Raw genomic sequence first — 27,291 nt, forward strand, 5'->3', positions numbered from 1 at the left:
GGTTTCCAAACTCCCCCCCCCACCATGGACCAATTGCTGTTGGTCTTGGTGGACCACATAAGGATTTTTCAGCCTGCTGCACAAATTGTAATGTACTGTGCTAAATGCTGTATAATTTTTAAATTGTATTTTATTGCTTCTTTTATTTTTAATATATTGTATTTTATTATATCACATTCAAATTATAACTGTTCTTCACAGACCGACCACCTGCATGAAGCTCATAGTCCACTAGTGGACTGGTGGTCCACAGACCACAGTTCATGACCCTCTGAAATAGATCCCTGCTTTAGCTTCCGAGTTTCATAAGCAAACCCTTTACTGCGGTATTATTACATTGGCAAACAGGTAAAAACATTTTAAGTCCTCAGGGATGAAGAAACTCAGATGTGTTGAGTAGAAAGACATCTGTTTCTGGAAAAAGAACTCTATGGTCAAAGGCAGTTATTACAGTTTGTGTCTAAAAAAAACTCTGACACTACTAATGACAGGAAGGTTATTGGACTACAAATTCCATGACCCCCAGTGAGCATATAATCAGATGTTGTTGGACTACAAATCCCACGACCCCCAGTGAGCATATAATCAGGGATTATGACAGATGTAGTCCAGCAATATCTGGAAGACACCATGTTGGCTACCCCTGACATAAGGCTTCAGATCCAACTTCATTAGCAGGTGGTTTAGCAAGTGGCTTTGGAGCTGTCCATGGTCCTAAACATTTTTTTGTTTGACTTATGAGAGTTCTGACTGGATACTGCCTACAGAATTGCACTGGAGATCAAGAATAGCTAAATAAATAAATAAACACTTCCCTCTGTCTTCCACTGAGGGAAAACTTACCAAGTGACACCTTCCTCTCTGGAGTAGAGAATTCATCCAACTGATTAATTCATGCAGACACTTTCTCCCAGTGGCTGACAGAACATCAAACTAGGCATGATAAAATGATCCACTGCATTCTTTATCCAGGAATAATTTCTACCATCTATCTGTATCTGTTTTAAAAAGGGGACATTTGTTTTTCATTTACTAGACTGAAACTAGAATAATAGGCTTGATGCCAAAGATCCTTCTTCTATGTTTGTAGTTTTGCCCCCCCCCCATCTTAAGCTGCTTCCCACACCCCAAAAAGTAGCTCCAGAGGATTGGGAGCCCCCCTGGGACATCTTTTCAGAATGAGATGGACTGCAGAGGGGAGGAAGACAAGACTGGCACTTTCCCGAACCCCCTGGCACAAACAGAAGCATTTCTATTCAAGTCAGAGCAGAACATTGGATCCAATACACTGTTCAAAATAATACTGATAGCATTTGCCACATGCTATGCAGAAAAGCAAACATCTGATGCTTTCAGACAACAACCAAAAATGATTTATTCTAGCGAATGCTTGGTTGACTGACAGGATTCTTTTTTACCCTTCACCATAAGGTCCCAGGGAAGGTTACAACAATATAAAAATGCTAGACTATTCAAGTGCAAGCCTGATTCACTGTCATGTGTGAAATATGTAGTTCCCGTACAGTGGACTGCCTTCTTTTGAAGAGACAGGTATGTTGGGGGACTTTGATTCCTACGTTAAGGAGAGCAAATTTTCCACACACCTGTTTCTGATGCTGCTCTAATGAAGTTAAAAAGGTAAAGGTACCCCTGCCCGTACGGGCCAGTCTTGACGGACTCTGGGGTTGTGCGCCCATCTCACTCAAGAGGCCGGGGGCCAGCGCTGTCCGGAGACACTTCTGGGTCACGTGGCCAGCATGACATCGCTGCTCTGGCGAGCCAGAGCCGCACACGGAAACGCCGTTTACCTTCCCGCTAGTAAGCGGTCCCTATTTATCTACTTGCACCCAGGGGTGCTTTCAAACTGCTAGGTTGGCAGGCGCTGGGACTGAACGGCGGGAGCGCACCCCGCCGCGGGGATTCAAACCGCCGACCTTTCGATCGGCAAGCCCTAGGCGCTGAGGCTTTTACCCACAGCGCCACCCGCGTCCCATCTAATGAAGTTACTTTTCCATTAATAAATATTGCTCCTCACAGCTACTATTAGGCCCACAAAACCAACTTTCACGGACACCAGTTTATGTTCCCTGTCCCACCAGACGTCAGATAAGAATGAGGGTCAATTTTTGTCATTACCACCATGTGAGAGGAAATGCACGGAGTTCACCTTGCCTCTTCTTGTGCCTGCTATTCTTATTCTTTTATTCTTCTTACTGAAAAAATATTTACAAGAATTGTAATGGCAAGTTCAAAACCACATTTCATTTGGTCATAACTTATGACACTGATCCTTCTTAATTATTTAATAAATGGAAACCAGCCCAAATGTACTTTTTGTCTCCCTTCATCAATCTCTGTATAATTAGTTAATTTGGACATGGAGATCAGGCTTGCATAGCTGGTACCTTGCCTCCCCCCCCCCAATGCTTTCCACAACTTGCCAATAACCACCCACTTTATTTACAGAAGTATCTTCATTACTCCAAATGTATTGACTCACTCTAATCCAAGCCCCATTTAGCCAAGCAGCTCTTAACTTTCTCACATTCATAATTTAAGAACATCTCATTAATTTTTGATGCCAGACCATTTTTTTTGTTCCAGCTGCAGCGACTTCTTTAAAGGGCATTAATGTTTGTGTTTAAAAAATTGCAGTTGCAAAAAAAACTCCAACCGTAGGGCTCTGATTCCCATTTTGATGCTAATGATTTCATCAAAGAATCCTAGATAAACCAAGTATAAATATCTAAAAGTGATGAATTGCCTCTGATTGGTCCCTTGAATAATTTATAGTCCCCATTTTTGTGGGGGAAGATCATTAAAAATTTCAGGGTTAATCTGCTCCAAGCTTAGTCTCTAATTACTGCACAGATTACATCTTTTTTTTCTAAATTCCTGATGGAAAAGAGGGACAATTGAATTAACCCCCCTCCCTTTAAACTCTGCAGTTTGTTACTGCCTTGGCTGTAGTCACCATCCTGTTCCATGCCCATTCATTCACTCATTCTCTTTTTTAATGCTCAAGGTTATTTAGGATGAATTGAAGCATGCTGTTCTTTTTCTCTCTAGCTAGGCTTGGCCTAGCAAATAATCTCTCCCGAGGTCACTTAACACTTCTAAATGTCACACAGCCATGAAAGCACATGTGACTTGGAGCATCTGCAAGCTGCCCACATGCCCAAATGATACACGAGTGACTCAGTCTCTAAATTTTGTTGGCACCATAGTATTCTCATTCTTCTTTAGGACTCTTTCCTGCATGTATGGTGTGGCCTTACACTAGGATGTAAGGATAGAGCTTTGCTCAAAATCTGGCACCCTCTGTAAGCAATATTCTCAGCCTGTTTGAGTAGTGGGACTAATAGCATGAAAGCATACTGTATACCAGTGGTTGACAATGTTCAACATAGTCCAGGCATTGTTGGACAATGTTGACATAGTCCAGGCATTGTTGGACTATGGTTTCCATTGTACCTGACCAAGGACCGTAGTGGCTGGGGCTCATGGGAGTTGTGGTCCCAACATCTAGAATGCACCATTTTTCTTATCTCTGCTATATACACTACAAAGAGAACCAGTGTGATGTAGTGGCTTGAGTGCTAGACTAGGATCTGGAAGACCAGGGTTCAAATCCCTGTTCAGCCATAAAACTCACTGGGTGACTTTGATCCGGTCAGAGTCTCTTAGCCTAACTTATCTCACAGGGTTGTTGTGAGGATAACATGAAAAGAGGGTGATTCATGTACACTACCCTGAGGTCCTTGGAGGAAAGGAAGGATACAAATGTAATTTTAAAATCTAAAGGAGGGGTGGCTGATCTATGGTCCTTCGGATGGTCTCATCAGTCCCAGACAGCATAACCAAAGGTCAGGGATTATGGAAGGTGTAGTCCAGCAACATCTGGAAGTCCACAGGTTACCCAATCTTGCTTTAAAGTCTTACTTCTTTACAACTTCTTTCCCTCCAAAAGTCTAAGAGTTAATAAAAGTCAATAATGGGCTTGAGACTATCCCAGGAGTTGAAAGAAAAGTCACAAGCGCACAGGTCAACCCAATTTTTGGAGCTGTTTCCCCCTTCAGATGATAAGGCATGCCATAACAAAAAAGAGGCATACTTGAGCTTCTCATTGATTTTAGAATATGAATGCGACACATTATTAATGCTGTAAGAGGAGGTGACTAGTTCACATAGATGATTTTCCTCTTTATTTACAATGTCAAGCAAGTATAACAAATTGAGATGCTTTACTTGACTATTTTGTTATCTTCTTAATTATACTATTTTAAATGTGTGTTTTATATTTGACTTCCTGTAGCGTTTTTTTTAAATGTTTAAGAAAATTATTATTTTTTGTTAACTTGGCTGCGTTAAGTTGTTGACATCAATGTTTTGATTTTAAACTATTTAAGATAATATTTTAGTTTCTTGTTAATTATGTTGCTTTGAATGTATACTTTACATTTGACTTTCTTCAGTAACATTTATTCTGGATTGCTTTATTTGATGTTTTAAGGTGTTGTAAACCACTTTGAGATTTCCTCCCCCCTTAAAAATATAAAGCAGTATAGAAATAAAATGAACAGCAGCAGCAGCAACAACAACAACAACAGGTTAACAAGGAGAAGAGGAAAGTGAAATTGAAGGCATTTGCTGCTGGATGCCAGATACTGACCCCTGAAGGAAATTAAGCAGACTGCTTTCAGTTAAATTGTAGGTGCCGGAAATAGGAAACTGGTTGAGTTAGTTGACCAAACTTTTAGAGCCATTTTTCACCATTATATGCTACTTAGATTTTTCCTCCCTTCAAATTGTCTGGTACAAACGATATAACCATGCAAAAGTTGCATCTTTGCAACATGCAAGATGGACTGACCACATTTTGTGATAAATGTTGCCTGGAGGATTTTTATACAAAACTAGAAGTAATATTTTGGAAAAGACTTAGGAAATTATATTGGATCTTGTGTGCCAACAGGATTCCCTCATTTATGTGAACTCTTCTGCTTGTAAACAATCCATGAGAGCCCCTGGATCTGTTGTACATTGTGCACAAGGCCATTGGCATGCCACTGGCACAGATGAAATGCCATGAGACAAGCCACCCCACCAAACGCCATATAGGCACACATGGCTTGCTTTGCTCCTGTTTTCCACTTCCAGCTTCTGAGCTGTTATCTATAACTTCTAATAATAGTTTCAGGACACAAGGTCTGTTGAAATCCTTTAATGACCGTTTTGTAACTACCGCTTTTGATTTCAGAAAGAAATAGCAGGAAAAAAGAAATGGTGGCCTTAAGTCACTTGCAGGTGTTAATGCTTCCTTTTCCTTTATTGGAGGGTATAATCAGGCAGCCCTAGAAGGCATCCTGGGGTTCCTTTGTGGGGCTGTTCTGTGTGGGAGAGTGCGTTTCTTTTCCTTTTCTTTTGTGGTAACCTTTCTGAAAAGTTTCATTTAGCTAATTTGGCAGAAACCACTTATAATAAAACCAAATGTAACAAAACTCCTGATAAGTCTAAAATTCACTCTCAGATGACAGCGTGTACAAATCCAGTTGCAGGGATTTGATGTATTGATTTCAATACAGACACAGGATATTCTACAGGCTGTGCTTCTCAGGTTGCCACACAGTAGGAAAGGCTATCTTCTTTCCACTTAATTCCAAGCCCAAGGTTTTGGGGGGTGTTTTAGGCAAACATCAGATGCCAAGTGGAAAAATGGAAGGATAATTGAGAAAGGGGTTTTACTGGAGGTGTCTTCATAATCAAAGAGTTGTTCCTTCTTCACACACACACACACACACACACACACACACACACTTGCATACTAGTATCATGCATTCAAATTTATCTGGAAGAAACACCATTCTTCACTTCTGTGGCCCAGTCATGAAATCAGGTTGAAAATTTCTCTATGAATTTGGGTGTGTGTGTGTGTGTGTGTGTGTATTCTTTCAATCCTTTGATTATAAGAAAGACAGGGTCCAGCATCCAATATAGACATGCTATATATCTAAAACCTTTAAATAAATCCACATTTTCAGACAGTAGTGGCAAGTGGCCATTGCAGCTCTAACTATAACATGTTCAAAAATGCAAAAGAAAATGGCAGTAAAAACAAAGACAGATGTTCTAGATCTGGATATTTTTGCAGAAGATGGTTCCGCTGTCCCAGGACTATGACAGAAAAAGTCATCTTAGTTGTTACCTGTAATCTGACAGTGATAAATGCCCTTGCAGTAAATTGTCACTACTAGATCTCAACATGCAGGAATGTTCAGATGGGAGAGAAAGCTGGCTTTCCCAAGATGCAAAGGGTTTTAAAGGTTAGCTTTCTGTTGGCGTTTGCCCAAGGTAGTTTGGAGAGTTTGGTTCTTGTCTGTGTGATAAGACATCACATCACATCTTAAGTATGCACCTTGAGGGAACTGCCCTTTAACATATCTAGGGTAAGTTTTCATCAAGTGTGCCAACTACTCCTTTCTCAATAGAGGGCAATTGCTTGGGATCACATCCAGTCCAAATGTGAGGAAAGCAAAACAGGTGCACTGTAGAATTTGCTTAGACCATTTCTCCATTTTTTTCCCTGGGTCTGTAAAGAATCTTACTTTCACAAGCATCAGCAAGTTCCCACAGTCCTGTCTGACCCACCAGTTGCCCTGTCCATATGGGATGGAAGGCATTGCTTGAAATCTCAGAATTTTCTCTCAGTTGAATATATATGTCACCTTTGGCCAAGGCAGTTTACAATTTTAAAACCCTAAAACATTATAGAAAAAGGTAGAGTGCCACAGTCCTCTCAGGCCAACTGAGGACTGATGGTTTGTGTGCTCCCTGACGGGGCTCCCTTGCTTCTGTCTTTCCTCAGGACACACAGCTCTTGGCAGCCCTTGGGAAGGTGGGGAAACAGCTGCCCCAACAGTCCTCTCAGGCTGCTGATGTCTCTTTTGGGAGCTGGTGGTATGTGTGCTCCTCAGCCTGGCCTCCCTCACTTCTGCCTTTATTCAGGTCACAGAGAGCTGCAAGGCAGATGTAGGAGGAACTACCCCAACAGTTCTCTCAGGCTGTTGATGGTTCTGTCAGGAGCTGGTGGTTTGTGTGCTCTCTGGCCTGATCTCCCTCTTTTCTAACCTAGAAAAGCTATACTATGCCTTGGAAAGTAATGGAAGGGGGGTGAGACTCACTCTCTCCATTCACACATAACAATGAATATTGCCTAAAGAGTAAATTAGGAATAATTATGTGGTCTGGAAATGTAAATAATGCACTGAGGGAACGGTAACAAAAAGCCAGACACTGCAAACAAAACGACCTATGTGCTGTGCACATTCACTTCTTATAAATGTGCAGAAGATAATCCCTATTGTTAACAGTGTAGTTAGTGTCCGGCAAGTGGCACAGGGCCAGCTTCTAGAATTAAGGGGAATTTTTGCCTGAGTATGAGGAGACAGGAAAGTGAGGCTTATTCCCCAACCCTACCCACTTCGACTCAGAAGTAAGTCCAACATGGCTTATGCCCAGTACTGCAGATATAGGAATGCAGCCATAGTCTCTGTGGGGCTCACATGCAGAGCCCTGCCTCCTAGAATCTCATTTATTTATTTATTTATTCCCAAATTTGTAGGCCACTCTACATTCAGAGACACCTGAGTATGCAGAAATAAAGCAGAAAACAACATTGAAACATGAAAAGCCAACAAGAATGAAACACAACAGAAAGGAAATTATCTTGTGCTGTAGCTTGGAGAGGAAGTACTTGTAGATATACGCAAGGGCAATACAAATGAGTCATTTGATGCTATAAGTGAGGTACTTACCTTTGATGTCGTTACACCAATATAAAAAAGTTTGCAAAAACACAGTCTATGGCTAAACAAGAGAGAACCAACTCTAACTGACTTCTTTGCTACTTCAGTTTAGAATGAACAAATGAAAGAGAGGAGAGAATGCACTGTATTGTACATGCTAAAACCACAGTTGCTAGAGGTTTGCACAAAACAGGGCTCAACATTCAGTGCACCCTTTTTCTTTGCACAACATCTTCTGTGAGCAATTTTCTTAGAAGGAACAAAAGCTTCAATGTTTCCTGCCTGCTAATAGCCCATCCAAGTGCCCACAGGTCTTCCTTTTCATGCAGCACTGATACACTCCAAGAACCATTTATGCAGGATTCCTGCAGCATGCCATAGTGGTTGCTTTTCATGGCTGCCAATTATACGGGGTCAGCCAGGAGGATTCAGGTTTTGGACTCACCTGAAATAAACCTGTCAGTCACAGACTTCAGATGCGGTGAATATCTGGCATACTTCAGTTGTCCCTGTGGATATGAGCGGCTCTTGAAAGGTCAGTAGTTCAAGTCGCAGCCCAAGTTGGATCAAGAGGGGTGGCAGTGGCACAGGACAAAAGCATACCTCAGTTCCAAACACGTTTACTCCAGGGCATGTACTTAGTACCAGGGTATTGCAGCCTTATGAGGGACCGTAATTCAAGGGAATCCATGATGTCCCGTCCCCCCCGCTAATTTGTCTCAATAAATTTATCCTTCTGTTGGGTCTAGCGATGGGGCCAGAGCACCAAGGCATCTCTGTGGCCCACTCAAAGATTCCAGGTGTGCTTCTGTGTCATCTCAAAGCTTGCAGAGTTATGAAGACAAATCCATAGAGGTTAAGACTATCAATCTAGCCATGGGGGCTGTGTTCTACCTCCATTGTTGAAGGCAATATACGTTTGAACCCAGTTTTTGGGAACTGCACATGGGGAGAGTGCTGCTGAGCTCAGGCTCTGCTTGTGGCCTTCTTGTGGGCATCTGATTGGTCACTGGTGGACTACAATAATGGACTATATGGGCCTTTGGCCTGACCCATCAGGGCTCTTCTTACATTCTTATGAAACTCATTTTGAACATTCTGACGTCTTCCCAGACATTTCTGTGACATTTGTGAAGAACAAGGCGTTGGCGTGGCCTTGGTGCGGGTCTGGGAGCATCCATTCTGCCATTTGCAACACACCCTAGATATCACATACAGGTACATTCAATCGCTCCAGGACAATTAAGAAAGAATTGTTATATTCCAATCCTCATTTGCTGCCATCATTTTTAGGATGTTTCTTCAGGGAATCTGCAGAATTTTCTTCTGCATTTTTTTGTGCCTGGCAAAAAAAATCCCGTTGTCCCAGCCTTTGGCTAAGCAAACAACCCATGGCCTTTTAAAATACAGTAAAGGTTGGTTGAGGGAGTATTGTATTGTGTATTATGATGTTTTGTATTTTTGTGTTTTTATATTATAAACCACCTTGTGATCCTTGGCTGAAGGGCAGTATAGAAATTTTGCACACACACACACACATTTTTGGATTGAAAATTTAGACAGAATTTCCCTTTCCTCCCATCTACTGCATCTATCTTATATATTCCTTATTTTCCCCAAACGTTTTTTCCTCAACAAGATCTCCCTTCAACCCAATAATAAACATTTATCTTATCATATATTGTATTCTACCCTATAATTCTATATCTACATACTTTACATTTCTTTAACTATATCCAGTTATTCTCACCTCATACTCTGTAGCATAACTCAATCCCCACTCATTTTGGGTACAATCCACCTCCTTTCTTCTAAAGTGGTACATTCACACACAGACATCAGTGTCCTGCAGTGCCTAAGATTAAATAATAGGTTGTTTGTAATTCTCAAGCGCCTTCCTTGAAAGTTGAGTCTGTTGTAAGATTCTTTGTCCCTGCAATATATTCAAATTAAAATTAAATTCCTGAAATTTCCACGATTATCTCTGTAGCATCATTGTGCTAACATTTTCTTGAATTTTTCATCATTTCTGTTTATTGCTATGGCTAATGAAAAATATTTTAAAAAACAAAACAAAACATCTATTAAGTTATGCTCCTTTTGGGATCCTTTGTCAGATTCCTCTTTTAAAAGGCTATCCTGTTTTTCACACCTTATTTTAAAGGCCTATTTGCACTCCTCTTGGCAGCTACAACTTCAGCAAGACTCAAGTTCCGGTCAGCTGGGACAACTTTATCCATCCTTTATCACACAGGTGCGCTGACTAACTTGGCATGTACCTATGCCCAATTTGCCCAAACCCAAAGGTGGTATAGCAAGGATGCATGCATTCCCTATTCAACCCCCCTGACCCTATATCAGAAGGGTATACGAACAACAGTACCATACTGTTGATAAAAGTACCATACCTATAGAATCAAAATTACAGATTAATATAGAAAGTTGCCTTGTGGCCAGTCAGAATATTTGTCTATTATTCTGTCTTTCTGGTAGTCAAGACTTTCACATAAACTGCTATTTGATCCATTTAACAGGAGATGTCAGAGACTGACTCTGGTGCCTTCTGCATGCAAATAATGTACACTGCCCTTCCCCCAACTGAAATTGAAAGCGCAAGGAGCAGGTGTGTCCATGTGCACACATTATTTGAGCTCTTATCACTAGGTGACTCAGCGTTCTAAGACTTGTAGCTCTGTGATCTGACACCATATGAACAGCAGGGTGCTATGAGATAAGGAACTCCTGTCTTTAATATCTGATCCATAATGGCTCAGGAGTGCAAAAGGCAACTCAATAGTGCAATCATCTATTGATAAGTGACCGTATGTGGACCAGCTGAAAGAAACATAGAATCAGAGCAGTCACATGGTGCAGTTTTTCCTGGGTCATACCAATGCAGACTGAAAGGGGAGAAATAGTATGTTTGAATTCTCCTGATTTCCCATATTAAACGCATCTCCCTCTACATACAAAACAAATGTCAGGGAGAAAACTAGGCTAGAATTCTTTCTTGTGGCTCACTAGTTTCGTACGCACGTGCAATTTTTTTATATATAGAAGAAACACTGAAAGCTTGACTTACAGTGTAAAATGGGATATGCCTGGACAGCTGCAAAATGTCACTGCTTTGAGTATTTGTTCCCACTCTGGCTGACAAGATTCCATAGCTATTTGTCCTTGATTGCTTTGCCAGCGCATGTTCAATACTGTTACAATAAAGTAGCAGGGAACAGATCACATCAGAAAGGAGGTACATACTTTGCAGTGTACGACAAATGCCTTATCCACTTAAAATACATTAATATGGATGAAATCAAGACCCTCCCAGGAAACATAAACACTTTGCATAATCAGCTGTGTCCCTTTGTAAACTACCAGGTCAAGCATATATGATATAAATATAATAACATTTCACCCCCATTGTTCAAAAGCAGAAACTTACCAATAAGGCAGACCAGGGTTCTATTTCCAAAAGTCATTTTGTACCTTCCCCAGGATTGTGTCAGCCTTCATACTCACATACCTGCATTTTTTATTTTTTACTTAGAAATGAGAGCTGTGAAAAAGGCATTTCAATCAAATAGATCCAAAGGTTGTCACAAGCCAGCCAGCCAGCGGGGTGAGTGCATCTGACTGTTTTTAGCCCCCGAGGGGAATTGGATGTTCCAAGACACAGGCGATAAGGACTGATAATCTCTTACTCCTTGTATTTAATTTGACTACATTTGTTTTCCCATTGCAAATCTGCCATGTGATGGACTGTCCAAGGAAGTTCAATCTCGCTTGGAACTCATTTATGCCTGGATCCCACAATAAACAGAGCTTGCTTTATATGACATAATTTCGGGGCTATTTTTGTCACTCCTTTGAAGAAATGTGTTGCTCGCATGATTTCCACCCAGGTCACTCAATGTCAGATCCTCTGGCTTGCACTCCTTGTAAAATGACTGCTTTCTCCTCCCCCTTCTCTCTCTCTCTCTCTCCCTCACCCATCTCAGTTCAGTGCTTGGACAGCTATGACAAGGGGTCTAGTGTTTGCATTCTATTCTGGTCACTGTGAGTTATGGTGATATCATATAAACTAAAGGGTTCCAAAATGCATGTCAAATTAAACCACTGACTAATCCTCATATTTTGCTCGTCTTTCTGCTCCCAGGCTAAAGGTCTGTGTGTCCACAAAATCCTAACGCTCTAATCTGTAGGTGCTGATTTGATTTTCAGCTGAAACTTCCTACGAGGAGAAATCACCATACGTGGCTTGTTGGCCCTGGGGGAATAAGAGCTAAACTTGTCTAAGAGTGAAATACACAGCTCGAGCAAAAGCTGCAGCAAAGTTCAGCCCTCCTCCTTCCATTCGTGATGCACCAGCAGCCACAGAAGCTCTATTTAATCAGCTTAAAGAGAAAGGAAAGCCACGGGAGACATCTGAGCTGGCACAAATCGTCACCTGATGCTGGCCAAGCAAGTGCTCTCATCTCCTGTGGACCATCTCCTGTGCCGGAAACAGAGGTGAGAGAAATGTCTGGAGGATGTTACTGAATTCAGCTTTATGAATGAATGAATGCAGGAGACAATGTATACTAGCAGGATGCTAAACTGGAAAGGGATGTGAAGGGCTCTATTAAGTTGAAGGAGCAGAGCTGATGGTTGTTCTTCAAGTGCTTCCTCGTCCAGTTGAGTTTCACAGCTGCAGTGTCTTTCCTTCTTTTCATTGACAAAAAGGCTTTAGAGCATTTTGTTCTGCGCAATGAGTTACTTTCTGTCCTACTGCAAAGGACATTGTGGTTCTGTGTTGTCTCAGTACCAAACCCTCCGCAGCGAAGGCTTGTTGTGTGACATTTTGTTGAAGGTGAAAGAAAATGAGTTCCCTGCTCACAAGTCTTTGCTGGCCTGCTCCAGTGATTACTTCAGGGCAATGTTCAAGAGTTATACCAAAGAATCAAAGGCTGCCATCATTCACCTGCAAGTCATCTCAGCCACTGGTTTGCAACACGTTCTGGATTTCATTTATACTTCTTGGTTGCCTTTGTCTTTTGCCAGCCTGGAAGACACGTTGGAAGCTGCTACCTACCTGCAAGTGTCTGAGGCAGTTGTCTTGTGCAGCCAATATTTGGCTAACAATCTTACCCTAGAGAACTGCTGCTTTTCTGCCAATGTTGCTGCAAGATTCTATCTTCCAGATGCTTTGTCAGCTGTAGAAAAATATCTCATTTTTAATTTCTGGAAACTCCTAGACCTTGATTTTGCAGAACTGCTAGAACTGAATTTCAGATCTTTGAAGGCAGTAGTTGAATGTTCAGATCTGCCTATGGTGAAGGAATCTAATTTGCTAGATCTATTGCTGAAGTGGCTGAAGTATGATAAATTGAGGCTGACACATACAACTAGCTTATTGGAACACATACGATATGGTCTTATTCCTGTGGAAGATCTGAGAAAAGTCTACACTCAATCAGAAGTGCCTCTAACAGCCCCCATAAAATGCTTAATCATAAAAGCAATAAACTACCACTCATTCATCTTTAGGCAACCTATCCTACAGGATAAGTACAGCACACTGAGAAACCAGAAGACGCGGATTATCCTGCTTGGAGGTATGATTCAACATGAAGGGCCCAGCAGGGATGTGGTGGCTTTTGATGTTTACAATCATAAATGGCAGATTTTAACACAGGTGCAGGATCGACTACAAAATCACTGTGTGTGTACAGTTGGGAACTTTCTGTATGTGCTAGGTGGAGAAATAGAAGATTTGCAAAGTGAAACGAAAAGTCCCACTTTAACAGTGACAAACAAAGTCCATCGCTATGACCCCAGATTTAACAAGTGGATACAAATCAACGGCATGCTAGAAAAAAGATGCCACTTTTCTTGTTGCATCCTAGAAAACACCATTATTGCAATTGGCGGTCAAGGTGAGGATGGATCATTACATTCATCTGTCGAAGCCTACAACATTAGCCGAGACACATGGACAAAAGTTCGAGATTTGCCATGCAAAATCCATGGTCATGCCGGCACTGTTTGCAAGAATAACATTTATATATCGGGTGGCAAAAGCACAAATCAAAGTAACACAAGTAAGGATTTGTACTCTTTGACTACACTAGAAGGGCAATGGAAAAAGCAAGCCCCCATGAGCATTGCCCGGTTTGGGCATCAGATGGCCACCATAAGAGATTGCATCTTTACATTTTTAGGCCTTTATGAACCATTCTCTGAAATTGAAAAATACAATCCTGACCAAAATCAATGGACTCGTCTAAGGCCATTGGTCTATGATCGATTTAGTTATGGTTTGGCAGTAGTGGAGGAAACTGCCCTTCTCATTGGGGGGAAGAAGTGGCAAGATTCCCAGGAGATTCCAACTCAGGATGTGGTGGGCTATGATATAGACAATGACTGTTGGGAAGAAATATGCAAAGCTTCATTGCCTTGGTATGGATTGCAGTGTGCTGTGCTAGAGCTTTCTGAATTACTAGAGGCTAAAGACATTCAACAACAAAAGAGACTAACTGTTTAGGTAACAACTCACCATAAAATGATCTGCAAGGACAATTCCGTAACATCTCCAGAATGTCTAAATATTAAAAATGTTGTCCCATTCTATATTGAGATAATATTGTGAATCAGTAAATAGGCTTGAATTTTGTATTTCAAATCACAGAGTAAAACAGGTAAAGACTAAGAACTTATTGCCAATAAGAGCTGTACATAAACAACTGTTTTGTTTTCAGTAATAACTGTGAATTAATACCTGATTTGCAGAACATAAAGTGAATGTGTGAAGAAAGAGGCATATTAAAAAAATAGAATGGAAGAATCCATTTATATGCCTCTTTCTTCATACCTTCACTTTATGTTTGAAGCAGGTATTCATTTGATACAGGAATTAGAGGCTGCATAATTGCATGATGTTATTGTATTGTCCACATGATCCCAGTTCATTTTTTTAGTCGTGCCAAAGCTTCAGAATGGGGGAAAGCACTGCAAACTGCACAAAAAAGCAAACAAAACTTTGCACTCCTTAAATTTCTGTCATGCTTTCCATTTTAATTGGTGAAATTTTGACACAGTTGTTCTAAACTAAGGCATAGAGTTAGCAGCTGGTCTAACTATTATAAGGTTGAGTGGAACATGAAACAATTGTATCTTGTATTCGAGAACTAACACCCTGTACTCTGTGCCCTTTAGGACCATAAATGGGGTGGAGATGTTTGTTTCTAGTTGCTGAATGACTCTGTGCTTCAGCACACTTATAAAAGCTGCCCATGGGTATATTGTGCACGATGCATTTCTGTTTGAAGAGGTAAAGGAATTTTCTGCTTTGACTTCAAAAAGGCACCAGCAGCCTCTTTCTGCATTACTGCCAGGGTAGGATGTAGTTTTAAGCCATGCCTCATTCACAGACTTGCAGATATGGCATTTGATTTCAGAGTGTGAAATCTGACTGTAACTTAACCTTATCATTTTAAATATTCGCTTTCAAACACAATCTATTTTATAGCATATCCCTTTAGTCTGAAAGCACTGAAGATGCACAGAAGCACTTCTCAGTCCAATGTACAAAGAAGGCAGCACAATGAAAAAAACGATGGCACTCTTTCATGCCAGACAGTCTTACAAGATGAGGCTGAATTTTATGCTTGGAACAAAGTCACAAACACTGTCTACAGCAAGATAACATGCAGGCAGAATTACTGTTGCATAGCAACAGGATGCAGTTGTATAAGATGCCCTATAGGCCAATCCTAAGAATTTGTTGGCATGGTCTCACTCTGTACCAGTGTTACACAGCCAACTGGGTCAAGGAGGGGCACTCATTCTAAAGTTTCTGGGGATCCTCAATTTCCCATAAACCCACCAGTTCCTTGTATAAATTTAAAAGACTCCTAGCTGTACTGCATTTGTAATCCTTTTCTTCCACAGAGAAGCTTCAGTGTAGGAAGAAACATGTAGCTCATGAATATATTTTTTTAACTTTAGGAAAATAGTACAGACATTTTTAAAAATTCCAGGAACGTCTAATGTTATCTGTTGCAATACATATTCTTTTTTCTATTTTAAATTTTTAGGTTCTTGGTTTGTGTTCATTATGCTGTATTGGACTGTGCTTTTATTGTATTTTATGCTGCGATCCATGCTGTGGATACTGTGAGACAGTGTGGCAGGATAATTCAATCAATAAAATAAGAGCAACAGTGTCAGATGATCACACACATGTGAATTTAATCCTGTGTGTGAAAGAAGCTATGATTGGTCACACCTTTTCAGATTGTTTACTGGAAAGCCTTGAGTAGCCCTAGCTTCACAGCTGTACATTGAACTAAATACAAACATTAGCATATGTATCTACTAGATATAACCTTCATACTTTATCAATGAAGGAAGGACTTTCTGTGTAGGAGAAACATGTGAGGTAAAGGTCTACACTGATCTTTCACCTTTCTACCCAGAGAAATTTTTGCCTGCAATTTACAACAAAAAGCTGTAATCCACAACCTACAAGAATCGTATGAAGCTACAGATTAAAGAATTAGGAACACAAGGAGATGGTTTAGAGCAGAGGTTGTCAACCTGGTCCCTACTGCCCACTAGTGGGCGTTTCAGGATTCTGGGTGGGCGGTAGGGGGTTATACAGCACAAGCTGAATCCTCCTTCCATCAAGCACTGGTGGGCAGTAAGGAAATTTTACCAACCAGAAAGATGCATTAGTGGGTGGTAGGTATAAAAAGGTTGACTACCCCTGGTTTAGAGTCAGACTGTTGCTCTATCTAGTCCAGGGTCAGCTGCAAGCAGATCTCCAGGGTTTGTGATAGGGGACATCCTCAATGCTACCCATAGATGCTAGGGATTGGCACCTTTCAGATGCAAAGCATGTGCTTTACCACTGAGCTATGGCCATTTCCTATTTCTATGCAGGATACTATGCAATTCTGGTACGATGCAGGAGTCCTTATTAAACTATTAAGTGATCCTGTTGCAGGTTGATTTTGACCATAAGGCTATGGTTATGTCTAGAAATATCACTTGATGTACATTGCGAATTCATAAAATGTCGAGGGGGGATGCAGCAGGAGTCAAAAATCAACATTAGGAACAATTAACACGATCGTTGTTCAAGCATTTTTATGTGAGAAATATACAAAATATCACAAGTTATAACAAACAAATCATGCAGTCAAATAATTTGTTTATACAAAGAGATTCTTATAGATGATATAAATAGTTGACTGGACCTGTAAATTCATACAAATCTTAATGCATGAATTGCCATTCAGTCTTAATTGAATACAGATTTACGTAAAATTAGCTGTAAAAAGGCCACTCTCCTGTACAGTTGTGCAAAGTTTGCAAGACGCTTGGAATCCAAAATGCAGCTGAAAAGAAACAAGCAATGCTTTGATCCTTCTTTTAGTCCCAAGAGCAGAAAATAATTGTGCTCTTAAATGTTTATAAGTACATTCACTGCATTGAACAGGCTATAGCTGGAAGCTAGCTGAGAGAGTACAATTCATAAGAAAGAATGGTTTTAAAAGATGTATCCCATTTGGGGGTTTATCAGCTCATCTCTCAACTTCTCCCATCTGCAGAAAAGCATTAAGAAGCCACAAGGACTTTTTCTTTTGTCATGCTCAGTCTTGGCAAAAATTAAGGTGCTGATAGATAGAGGGCATCTCTAGCCAGGCACAGATGGGTTTAATCATTAATGCTGCAACTTCTGTAGTATTTTTGCTTATTGGGAAGCTGACTGTATGGGGCATCTCCAGACCAATTTTGTGGCAAGCATGTAGAGTGCAGCCAACCCCCTGCGATACAAGGGTCTCATGATACGAAGGTACCTAACATTCTTCAGGAGGTGTGATGAGTGAAATTTGCTTCCTAGCATCTCCCAAACATCATCAGCACGAAACAAAGATTTTTGCTAATGTCATTCAAGGGCGAGTCTGACTGAGGGTGAACAGGCAACATGTAACTCTCATGCATTACCTTCCTCAGATGGCTTAGCTATGCTAAGGAAACTTCACCCATCCCTTTCCCAACACTGGAGTGTCCAGTGCTGCTACTGCTGCCTTGGAAACTACAAGTGGCCACTGTAAGCAGCACCCTCTCCCTCACTACCTCCCCTGATATTCCAAGGAGAGGGAAAGCTACTTCCTGTTACCAAGAGTTTAGATCAGTTCCTGCTGCTGACCTTCATCTTCCCACCCTTGCTCGCATATGCTCCGAGAGAGAATGCAAAACGAACTGAACTAGACAAGCAGCGTCTCAATTTCATCTCCTTCCTCCCTCAAAGACACACCAGAAGGTATATGCATTCTAGCGCTTGCTCAAGGATGCAGACTGTAGGTGTGTATGCATTTATATTGAACGTGGAAATTGATAATGCTACCACCCCCTTCATCTGTGCACTCCAAAATAAAAAGATAAAATGGAAAAGGCCTGTGTCCATTTAACCCTAATTTCTCTAGCTAAATTTACTACCTTTTCAACTCCAGGAGCTCCATAGCAAAGGATGGTATTTCCCTCCAAAATGTTAATGGTGAAGAGACAGAAGGGTGGGATAACATACGATCGCCATGCACATCACAAGCCACACCTCCACATCGCAAGGGCACTAAGTTGTTTCACATCTGGAAAGGCCTGCACTGGACCTCTTGCACTGGAAACTCAAAGATTACCTGCAAATCAGACAATGGGATGACAATGGAAAATAAATAGGAGTGCAATAGTTTGGGAGAAACATTGTATGGATTCTGAGGAACGCATGAATGAGAAGAAACGTTAAAGTGCCACTGGTTATAGTCATGCCACTTGTGCTAACGTAATAATCCGTTTCACATGGCATGCAAGTAATTCTGTATCAATATGGATCTTGTTTTGGATAGAGAAATATCCCATTGAGCCTTCTTTCTGCTCAAATAATGATTTCTGGGAATTTTGTATGACTGAATTTGCATATAATGCTAAGCCACAGTTTATTGCTGTGTGGAGAAGCTTCAACGAGCGTGATGTCAGGCATATGTATTCCACCTCCCCCACCTCCTCCTGATGGAAAGATGACTTCTGGCAAGCATAGTTTCATTTTTAAAGGATCTAGGCTTATAGTTATGTTGAAACCAGGGATCCTGGTTTAAAACAAACTCTGGCTTCATAATGCATTGTTTGAAGCTGAACTATTAGGAAACTGGCCAGAGTTTGTTTTAAATTAGGATATATGGTTTGAACATGACTATAATCCAAGATTCTTTAAAAGTGGAAGTAAAGTAGTCAAAAGTCCTCCTCTAGCTTACAGGAGAAGGAGAAGGGATGGAGGCATCCATGAGCCTAACTCTTTACTCAAGCTCATGGGGCCTTTTCATGGAGCACTATGGCATGTTTTTGTGTTATGTAGGAAAGCAGCCTATTAAGGGAACTGAGAACCACATTAATTGTGTATGGAAATTTATGTATTTTGATAATGTGCTGAACCCACCCACCTATGCCCCCTTCCTATTTACCAGAGTTTTCAGAACATCTCATATTTAAAGCAGGAATTTACGTGAGCTGGCACATTTGAAACATTTTAAAGTTTGACTTTAAAAAAAAATCACTGAATGGAAACTTTTGGTTAACAGTACAATATTTTTTTTTCTGCAAAAGAGTCAGAAGAGGCCAACATAGGGCAATAATATTGTCCAGTCAGGTCTCTGCCATAACTGAAACAAGGAGAGCCCTTTATCCTCAAATTAAATCTGTGCTATAGGTTGTATGTTAACTATCCCTCAAAAGACTGGAAAAATGAAACTTTGACTGTTTAATATATAATGTAGCTTATGAAAGTCCAGTTTACCCCTCTTATTCCCTGACCGTTTTTTAAAATGCAATCCTAATCACAGCATTATACTTTTTTTCATTTTTTAAAATATCTAAAATATTCCACCAAATATAAAAGTTTAATTCCCACACTGGCCAAAACAAAGGCTGTATTTTGAAAGTGTAACTCATTACAACAGTTAAGATACTATTAAAATAGGAAACATATTTGACAATCAGTAATAAAACACTGTTCTTGTGCCATCTTTTCACTTGATAAATCAATGTAATCCTCCAAAATATATACTCATTAAAATATATATATTTTAATCCTTAACGACAATGGTCACGATCCAAGGAAAGCAACATGCATGTGTTTCTCTTCGGTTTAAAAGTAGTTTAGACTCTTCAGCACCAATATCAAACAAAATGTGCAGGATTCTGTCCCACGAGTGCATATTCCTTCTTTGGATCGTAGCCAGTGTTTGTAAACATAAACATAAACTGAGCATCAGCAGCGTAAAAAGTATGTAAGTATTTATTCGCACAATGACAATGGAATTTTTACTTTACTCATATCATAAACAATAAAATAGATCTCCTGTCAGTCGATATAAAAGCTACTCAGTGTACTTGATAAAGGTCTGAAGTGCCACAAAGAGGCAAAAATCATTTTCATTTATACATGTGTTTCAATATAGGAATGTGTGTGCGCTAAAGAGTCTAGAAGAGCATCAACTTCATCAGAGTCATTTACAAGGTCCTCTGAAGGGTTGTTCTGAGAACTATCCAGAAACAGGTCAAGGTACATTTGTTTCCAGTCTTGAAAGTCTTTAGATGTCAAATCTGGATTATCCAGAATTTTATCTATGATGGCTACTTCTTCTTCTCTGGCCTGGAAGAAAACAAAAAGATCTATTCATAATGAGGAACAAAGTACCCTTCGTCTTGTGCTGTTAGCTCTTAAAGAACATGCCTGAGATACCATTGTACTTTGAGATGCCATTTCTAGATAAAAACCCTAATAGCTTCATTTTAAGAACAGTGGGAAACTCCCTAAAAAAATATCTGAAAACCACTCTGTTTGGTGTTTCAACTAATTTGAATGTTTGCTCTAAATTAGTGGTGGTTTGAGATTTTGGAACTTCCCCAAGAAACTTTCCTAAAGTGGTGTATATGTAGCTGTGATGGAAACAAGCCAAGAACAAAGGGGAGGAAAGCGGGGGGGGGGGGCGGGGGGCGGGGAGCGGGGGGGGGGGAATACAGAAAATGACAAGCAACAGAACATAAAGAGAATCTCTGCCATATCAACAGAAAGATGCTAAGGAACATAATGGATTTCTTTCTGGTGTCTGAGGAATCAATTTATCATTACACTATTTACTATGTATTGGCAAAAAGGGAATTCTCAGAGCATGGTACCTGGATACATAAAAAATTCTGTACTCCTATGAGAATTTTGAAAGCTGGGCAAAATTATTTCATATTCTGAAGTACACAAAGCAATATGATAGTATCTAAATATCTGTGACATCACCAGGCTTATGGATAATGTCTTCATTTACCACAGAATGGACCAGAAGCAGATTAACTCTTCATTAAAACGGGAACTGAGGTAAACGTGTTTGTTGTTGTTGAGAAACTAAAGTTTTCTTTCTCTCTTCGAACCTCTTTTGTGTACAGCATTTCCCAGTGCCCATCTATTTTTTAATATGTGCAATATATCGCTTGAGTTCTATGCAGGATACTCTCCTTTTGTGAAATTTGCTGACCCCCTAATTAACTCACCTTTAAAGTGCTTTTCAGAATTCGCAACTGGTGCAATTTTTCATTGATTACCGGATCACTGCATCTTTTAATAAAATACCTCTTGTACTCCATCTTTGTAGAAATTTGCTGGTCTCCTAAAGGTGACAAGCTAGCTAGTTCCAAGGACCGATACAAATCTTGCAGGGAATCTGCAGGCTTTTCTTCTATTGTTTCAGCTGTAAGACACAGAGAAAATTAACTGCATAGTTTGAAAAACATCAGCCTAAATTAGTTTCAAATTCCATGACAAGGCTTAAGAAGTTTAACTATTCAAATGTGGCAAAATTTTACTGAAATAATTTCCTTACAGAAAAGGCATGAAATGTGTAGATTGAGCAATCCTTGAGCAATCCTTATGCATGCATACATGTATTTTGCAACATGCAGATATTTATATATGTGTATGCATATATTTTCCCCCCATACATATATTTCTATACATATACATATATAATGTGAAAAGTCATGGTAAGTTACAAATTCCCAGCACAGGTACATATAAAAAGATAATCATGTGACAATCAATATACAGCTTCCGAATTAATTTGTCACATTAATATCAAATTTAAAGCCAATCATCTATATCGTGCAAAAACTGTATAAAATCAGGTGATGAGAACTGTATTGTGCACTTCCAAGGGCACACCCATTGCCCTGTTACATGCTGAAACGGGAGTGTTGTTTGCTTAAATGTATCTATATATATTTTATAATTGGCTCACAATTCAAACCATGAGAGAAGAGAGGCTGTCTAAAGAATCCTTCCATTGTGCTTGGCAAAAAGATCTAATAGAAGAGGACTAACCTATCAAGTCTGCATTCCTAAACACTCTTACTTAGGGGAAAGTTCCACCAAACTCAATTTACCTCCAAGTAAACACACATAGGATGACACTGCAGAACTTTCATCCTATACTCTTTGAGGGCACCAGGCTTCAATGAGCACACAGAGTTCCTGCCACAAAAATCTTTTAAATTGAAATATATGAGCCACTGGAGCTCCGTATACATATCAGTGCACACACACTGCTGCAGGAAGAGTGTCTTCTCCAAACAGAAAATGCTCCAATAAAATATCTAAGTCAAGAATTGCTTTCTAGTCTGCACAAATACAATATAGTTGGTGTTTTTTTAAAAAAATGTACAAATTACTGAAATCAGGCAGGCAAATATGTCTTTCTGCTTTGATTTGACAGGATTCATAACCAAATGCCTCAAAAATATACCACCACAACAATCCAACGTGTCTAGAGAGTTACAGTTAATGGCATCTCACAGCTTGCCATCATATATATGCCGTGGCTACATCTTTATCATTTAGGAGTGCTTCCCTAAAAATGCAATGGAAACTGAATTGGTTTGCGTTCAAAATTTTGATGTAGAAAAGTGCCTAACGATGTGAGCTGAGAAGTTCCTGATTCAAATCATAACCATGAACTCCTATGATGGCCCTAGCTAAGCTCCTATTTTCTTAGCTTCAAACCTTCAGGTGCAATATGGGGATATTAATTCTGGCCTACCTTTCAGAGATCTTGTATGAATCACTGAGACAATGTATGTGAATGCAATATATAAATGTTAAATTATCCTAATCTTCTATGTCAGGGTTGGTTTCTTTTTTAGCCAAGACCTAGACAAGAAGACAACAGTCTTTATAAATTTGGGTAACTGCAGATTGTCAATATTTTGTGGGAAGGACTGAAGTACAAAGTGAGATATATAAGTTTGCGCAGCTGAAGTAGATTAGAGCACCTTTTCCCCTGCAGCAACCCATCCACACTTAAAAAAATAACAGGCTTTTTGCAGTTAGGAAAGTGACAGAGAAATGCATTGAAAAGTATGGAATGTACAACTGATCAATGAAAAGACATATAAACACCCCACAAGCAAATGAAGATGAATAGATTTTCATATAATCTCCCCACAAACAAATCAGAAGAAATGCTCAAGAATAACTGGTCACAGCAAATCAGGATTCATAAACAAGATGGTCTGGAGGAGCTCTTTGCTTGTGCATCTAATCTGGATCCAACTGAAAGTGTTTGTGACATATTGTGGATGTGATTGACAGAGATACTGATCACAAAAGACTGAAAGGGTGGGGAAGGATTGGCATAAAATTAGCCCTACATGTTTTATCTTTCTTCTAGCTTTGTTAGTGTTTTTCATCCTCAGATATTGCTATCTCCAGCCTGATCGATAGAATGATCAGAGGAGTATTACTCTGTGATTTATATTATTTACAGACACCACAGAAGAACACAGTATGGACCACTGATGACACCAGTTGTAGCAAGTGGATTGTGCCTTCTTTAACACCTCTTTTCATATAGCCTGTTTATGTTGTCCCATTTGATCCACAGAAAAACTGAGGCTGCCCCACATGTAAAGCTTGGCTCCATTGCTAGAGTTTTGTTTATTGGTCATGTGTGAACATGACAAGAATTAAACTCAGGAACTGCAATGCAAGTTTTAACTTTTGGCCAAAGTCTTCAGAATTTTGCACTAAGCGTTTGTAAAATCTGTCATGTGGAAAATAAGAAATTGTTGTAAACTTGAGAAAGAAAAAGAAATAACTTGTTTTAGATAGGAAATGCTCTGAGATACAACCCTAACTCTCTTTCATAGCAGTTTTTTTAAATCCTTCCCCAATAGCTGTATTGCAAATGAGAGCAAGGATGGCATAATACGAAAATAAAATAAGTTAAGTTGCAAGAAAAGAGATTCCGACTAAACATTCAGAAAAACTTTCTGACAGTAAGAGCTGTTCAACAGTACAACAGACTCCCACAAGATGTGGTGGACTCTCCTTCCTTGGAGGTTTTTAAGCAGAGGTTGGATGGCCATCCGTCATGGATGCTTTAGCTAAGATTCCTGCTTTGCAGGGGGTTGAGTCCCTTCCAACTCTAAGAGTCTATGATTCTACTTATTCTGTTAAATGTAAAGGTAAAGGGACCCATGACCATTAGGTCCAGTCATGGCCAACTCTGGGGTTGCGGCGCTCATCTCACTTTATTGGTTGAGGGAGCCGGTGTACAGCTTCTGGATCACGTGGCCAGCAGGACTAAGCCACTTCTGGCGAACCAGAGCAGTGCATGGAAACGCCGTTTACCTTCCCGCCGGAATGGTACCTATTTATCTACTTGCACTTTGACATGCTTTTGAACTGCTAGGTTGGCAGGAGCAGGGACCGAGCAACAGGAGCTCACCCCGTCACGGGGATTTGAACCACCAACCTTCTGATCGGCAAGTCCTAGGCTCTGTGGTTTAACTCACAGCGCCACCCGTGTCCCTTACTTATTCTGTTACTTACGGTATGTGTTAATCTACATTCCCAGCTGATTGAGCTAAATAGGAGTATTAATAAACACAAATGCCAAATGCCAGGGGTCAGAACCGAAGGTAGCTTATGTATTTTTATTAACTCAAGAGGGCTGACTCCTGAGTTATGGAATTTAACACATTTATGCTACATCTTCTGCCTTTCCAAAACTGTCAGGATTCTCTGCACCCCGTGTTGCTCACTTATTTTTTCCTGTGCCCTGTCATACTTTCTCACTTCCCTCTGCTCCAGAACAGGGTTCTTTATACATGATAATTCTGGCCGACTCATCTTCAGAGTGCAGTGCCAGCCAGCTTTAATGCCTGGGGAACAGAACAGAGTGAAAACTGCGGTCTCCAGGTCCACTCCCATAGACAAACAATCCCCCAGGCTGCCGCAGATTGGCTGAATTAAAAAACGGGTTAGGCGGGAATCTGTGATGCTCCGTGGCAGCTGGGGGGAGCGGCCAACAGCCGGGCAGCAATGACAAGGCTCCAAAGCGCATCTGAGCAGCTGTGTTGGGTTGCAATAGCCAGCTACCCTTGGACCGGGTAAATGGCCATTGCCAAACTCCTTTTCTCTTTCCCCAACTATCCCTCATATCCTTATGTCTCACTTTACCCCTTTCCACCTTCAGTGTTTGGGGTCTTAGGAACTGCAGTTATAATCAATCATCTCTAGAAAAATTACCAGCCCCCAACCCCCTGACCTTTAGTTCTTTTCCCACTTACAAGGATGCTGGAATCAGTGTCCAATGGGCTTGTTCCATCCCAACATGTCTTAAAACTGGAACTTTCACAATACAGTTTGGGCCTTGAATTTAAGTTTCTTGAACAATTTTGAATTAAATAATAAAGAATATATCATATTCTCCAATTTCAGGAAGAAAAGATGAAAGATGCAATGAATAATATTTGCTTATCAGGTTGTAAGTTATTGCATTTCAGAACAACTGTCCCTTAAGCTACCTTAATTGAGATTATGTCATGTGCAATTGGTTGAAGGGTTTGAGGTAAGACCTGGTTAACAACCATTTTAAAGCATCATAAAAGGCTTTCAGTACGGAGAGGCACAGTCTGATTGACACTACACTGAGCCTTCATCATTTCAAAGGAAAGAAACAACTAAGCAAGCTTCTTACCTGAAGGTCATAAGAGGTAGCTATTGACAGAAAGTACAAAGAAAAGAGAAAAATAATAAAAATAAAATCAACAGAAAATTAGCAGAAAACAAATATGCTTCAAAATAATGTATGTGCAATGGCAAACATTAATAAACCTATCCTAACTCATTTGGTTTAAGCACTATACAACAAATAGATCAGCTTGTTTATTTCATGTATTTTTCGGTGGTGAACAAAGCAGTTACAGTTGTAGGGAAAGGAACTCAAGTAATTTTTAAAAAATCACTACCACATTTCGATGGCAGATTAGTTTTTAGTTTTCATTATTTCAGGGATCAGGTAATACAATACTACTCTGATACTTAATGCTGATAGAATCAGAACCACGGTAAGCAATTAATAGGTTGGCGCTTTGTTTCGTTTTTTGTTTCACCCTATGGGAAATCAGTTCTGAAGGGGATAATCTTGTTCTTATGGAAAAGCCTACAACAAGTGACACATAATTATTGTTCTTTTAGCAAAATATCTGTGGCGTGAAATGTGGTTATCGTATATGAGGGTGTACTAAAGGTTAAATGACAAATGGTGGAGGTGGCTGGTCTTAGTTACATTAGTCAAGTCAAATTTGAGTAACACTTGTCTGCCAAGGTTTTTAGGACAAGTATTCAACTATGAATACAGTACAGGTATGCTCAGCACACAATCTTTACTCATATCACAAATGTAATATATATATACCATATTTGATCGTAATGTTTTGTTCTGTAATCACAGAAAGCTTGCGCTCACAGAACGGGCCTTTTCAACGTGAGAGCAATTCTCTTTCTGTGAACAAAATCTCCTTCTGTTCATGGATCAGAAGTGATCCACAGCAATAGTTGTATCACCATGGCAACTACATTACATAGATTTAACCATGAAAGCACCCTGTAAGGAGGCCAACAAATGTGCACTCCTAACTTATGTACTTTTACACTGAATAGCCCAATAGTGCAATATCTTTGCGAACTCTATAGAGGGGTTAAATTACTAAGCACCACACAGTTCTCATTCAAGTGCCAACACAGGCCCAGTTATGCTTCCAGGACTACCACCATGGTAGTTAGGTTTCTTACTTTATGGCAGATAGATGTCCCATCTGAAAGCAATCAATGCAGCACGATGCTCTTCCGTGTAGTTTTGAATTATGCATCTGTTTTTAGAGGCAGGGCACACTTTTACTGAGGGCCAGCGGTGTAGCGTGGGTTGTCAGCACCCGGGGCAAGGCAAGTAATTTGCGCCCCCTAACCCGTGGATTTGCGCCCCCTAACCTGTGGATTTGCGCCCCCTAACCCGTGGATTTGCCCTAACCCCAGATGTTGCGCCCGGTGCGGCCGGCACCCCCTGCACCCCCCACGCTACGCCACTGCTGAGGGCAATAGCTACTGATAACCAAC

At 40.3% G+C, this 27,291-nt stretch overlaps 3 protein-coding genes across 40 annotated transcripts in view; 1 reads left to right on the forward strand and 2 right to left on the reverse strand.

The window, feature by feature from the left end:
- Positions 1–11,719, reverse strand: part of MBTPS2 (membrane bound transcription factor peptidase, site 2) — a 62,921-nt gene extending 51,202 nt beyond the window's left edge. For 14 of the 31 annotated variants that reach the window (XM_077927443.1, XM_077927444.1, XM_077927442.1 and 11 more), the window contains exons 1-4: positions 11,248–11,718; positions 9,556–9,738; positions 2,137–2,213; positions 844–998 (exon numbers count right to left, since the gene is read on the reverse strand). The gene's annotated coding sequence lies outside the window, so the exon portion shown is untranslated. Of the gene's footprint in view, positions 1–843; positions 999–2,136; positions 2,214–9,555; positions 9,739–11,247 lie in introns of all 31 variants that reach the window. The other 17 variants (XM_077927440.1, XM_077927435.1, XM_077927433.1 and 14 more) reach the window with 10 other exon arrangements.
- Positions 11,720–11,913: 194 nt separating this feature from the next.
- Positions 11,914–15,187, forward strand: KLHL34 (kelch like family member 34). The gene has a single exon (XM_028727526.2). The coding sequence runs from the start codon at positions 12,553–12,555 to the stop codon at positions 14,326–14,328; it is 1,776 nt and encodes a 591-aa protein (XP_028583359.2). The 5' UTR covers positions 11,914–12,552; the 3' UTR covers positions 14,329–15,187.
- Positions 15,188–16,917: 1,730 nt separating this feature from the next.
- The window catches only part of CNKSR2 (connector enhancer of kinase suppressor of Ras 2), a 131,268-nt gene continuing 120,894 nt past the window's right edge, over positions 16,918–27,291 (reverse strand). For 3 of the 8 annotated variants that reach the window (XM_028727518.2, XM_077927419.1, XM_028727525.2), the window contains 2 exons: positions 21,390–21,586; positions 16,918–20,496 (listed from right to left, as the gene is read on the reverse strand). In XM_028727518.2, coding sequence (XP_028583351.2) covers positions 20,281–20,496; positions 21,390–21,586 — 413 coding nt within the window. In that variant the 3' untranslated portion in view covers positions 16,918–20,280. Of the gene's footprint in view, positions 20,497–21,389; positions 21,587–25,873; positions 25,894–27,291 lie in introns of those variants that run through there. The other 5 variants (XR_013392625.1, XM_077927421.1, XM_077927420.1 and 2 more) reach the window with 5 other exon arrangements.

The sequence above is a fragment of the Podarcis muralis genome, chromosome 4 (assembly GCF_964188315.1).
Source record: "Podarcis muralis chromosome 4, rPodMur119.hap1.1, whole genome shotgun sequence".
Classification (NCBI taxonomy): domain Eukaryota; kingdom Metazoa; phylum Chordata; class Lepidosauria; order Squamata; family Lacertidae; genus Podarcis; species Podarcis muralis.

What these genes read in the sequence shown, in the direction of transcription:
- KLHL34 (XM_028727526.2), top strand. Translation starts at nt 12,553, where the DNA reads ATGAGTTACTTTCTGTCCTACTGCAAAGGACATTGTGGTTCTGTGTTG.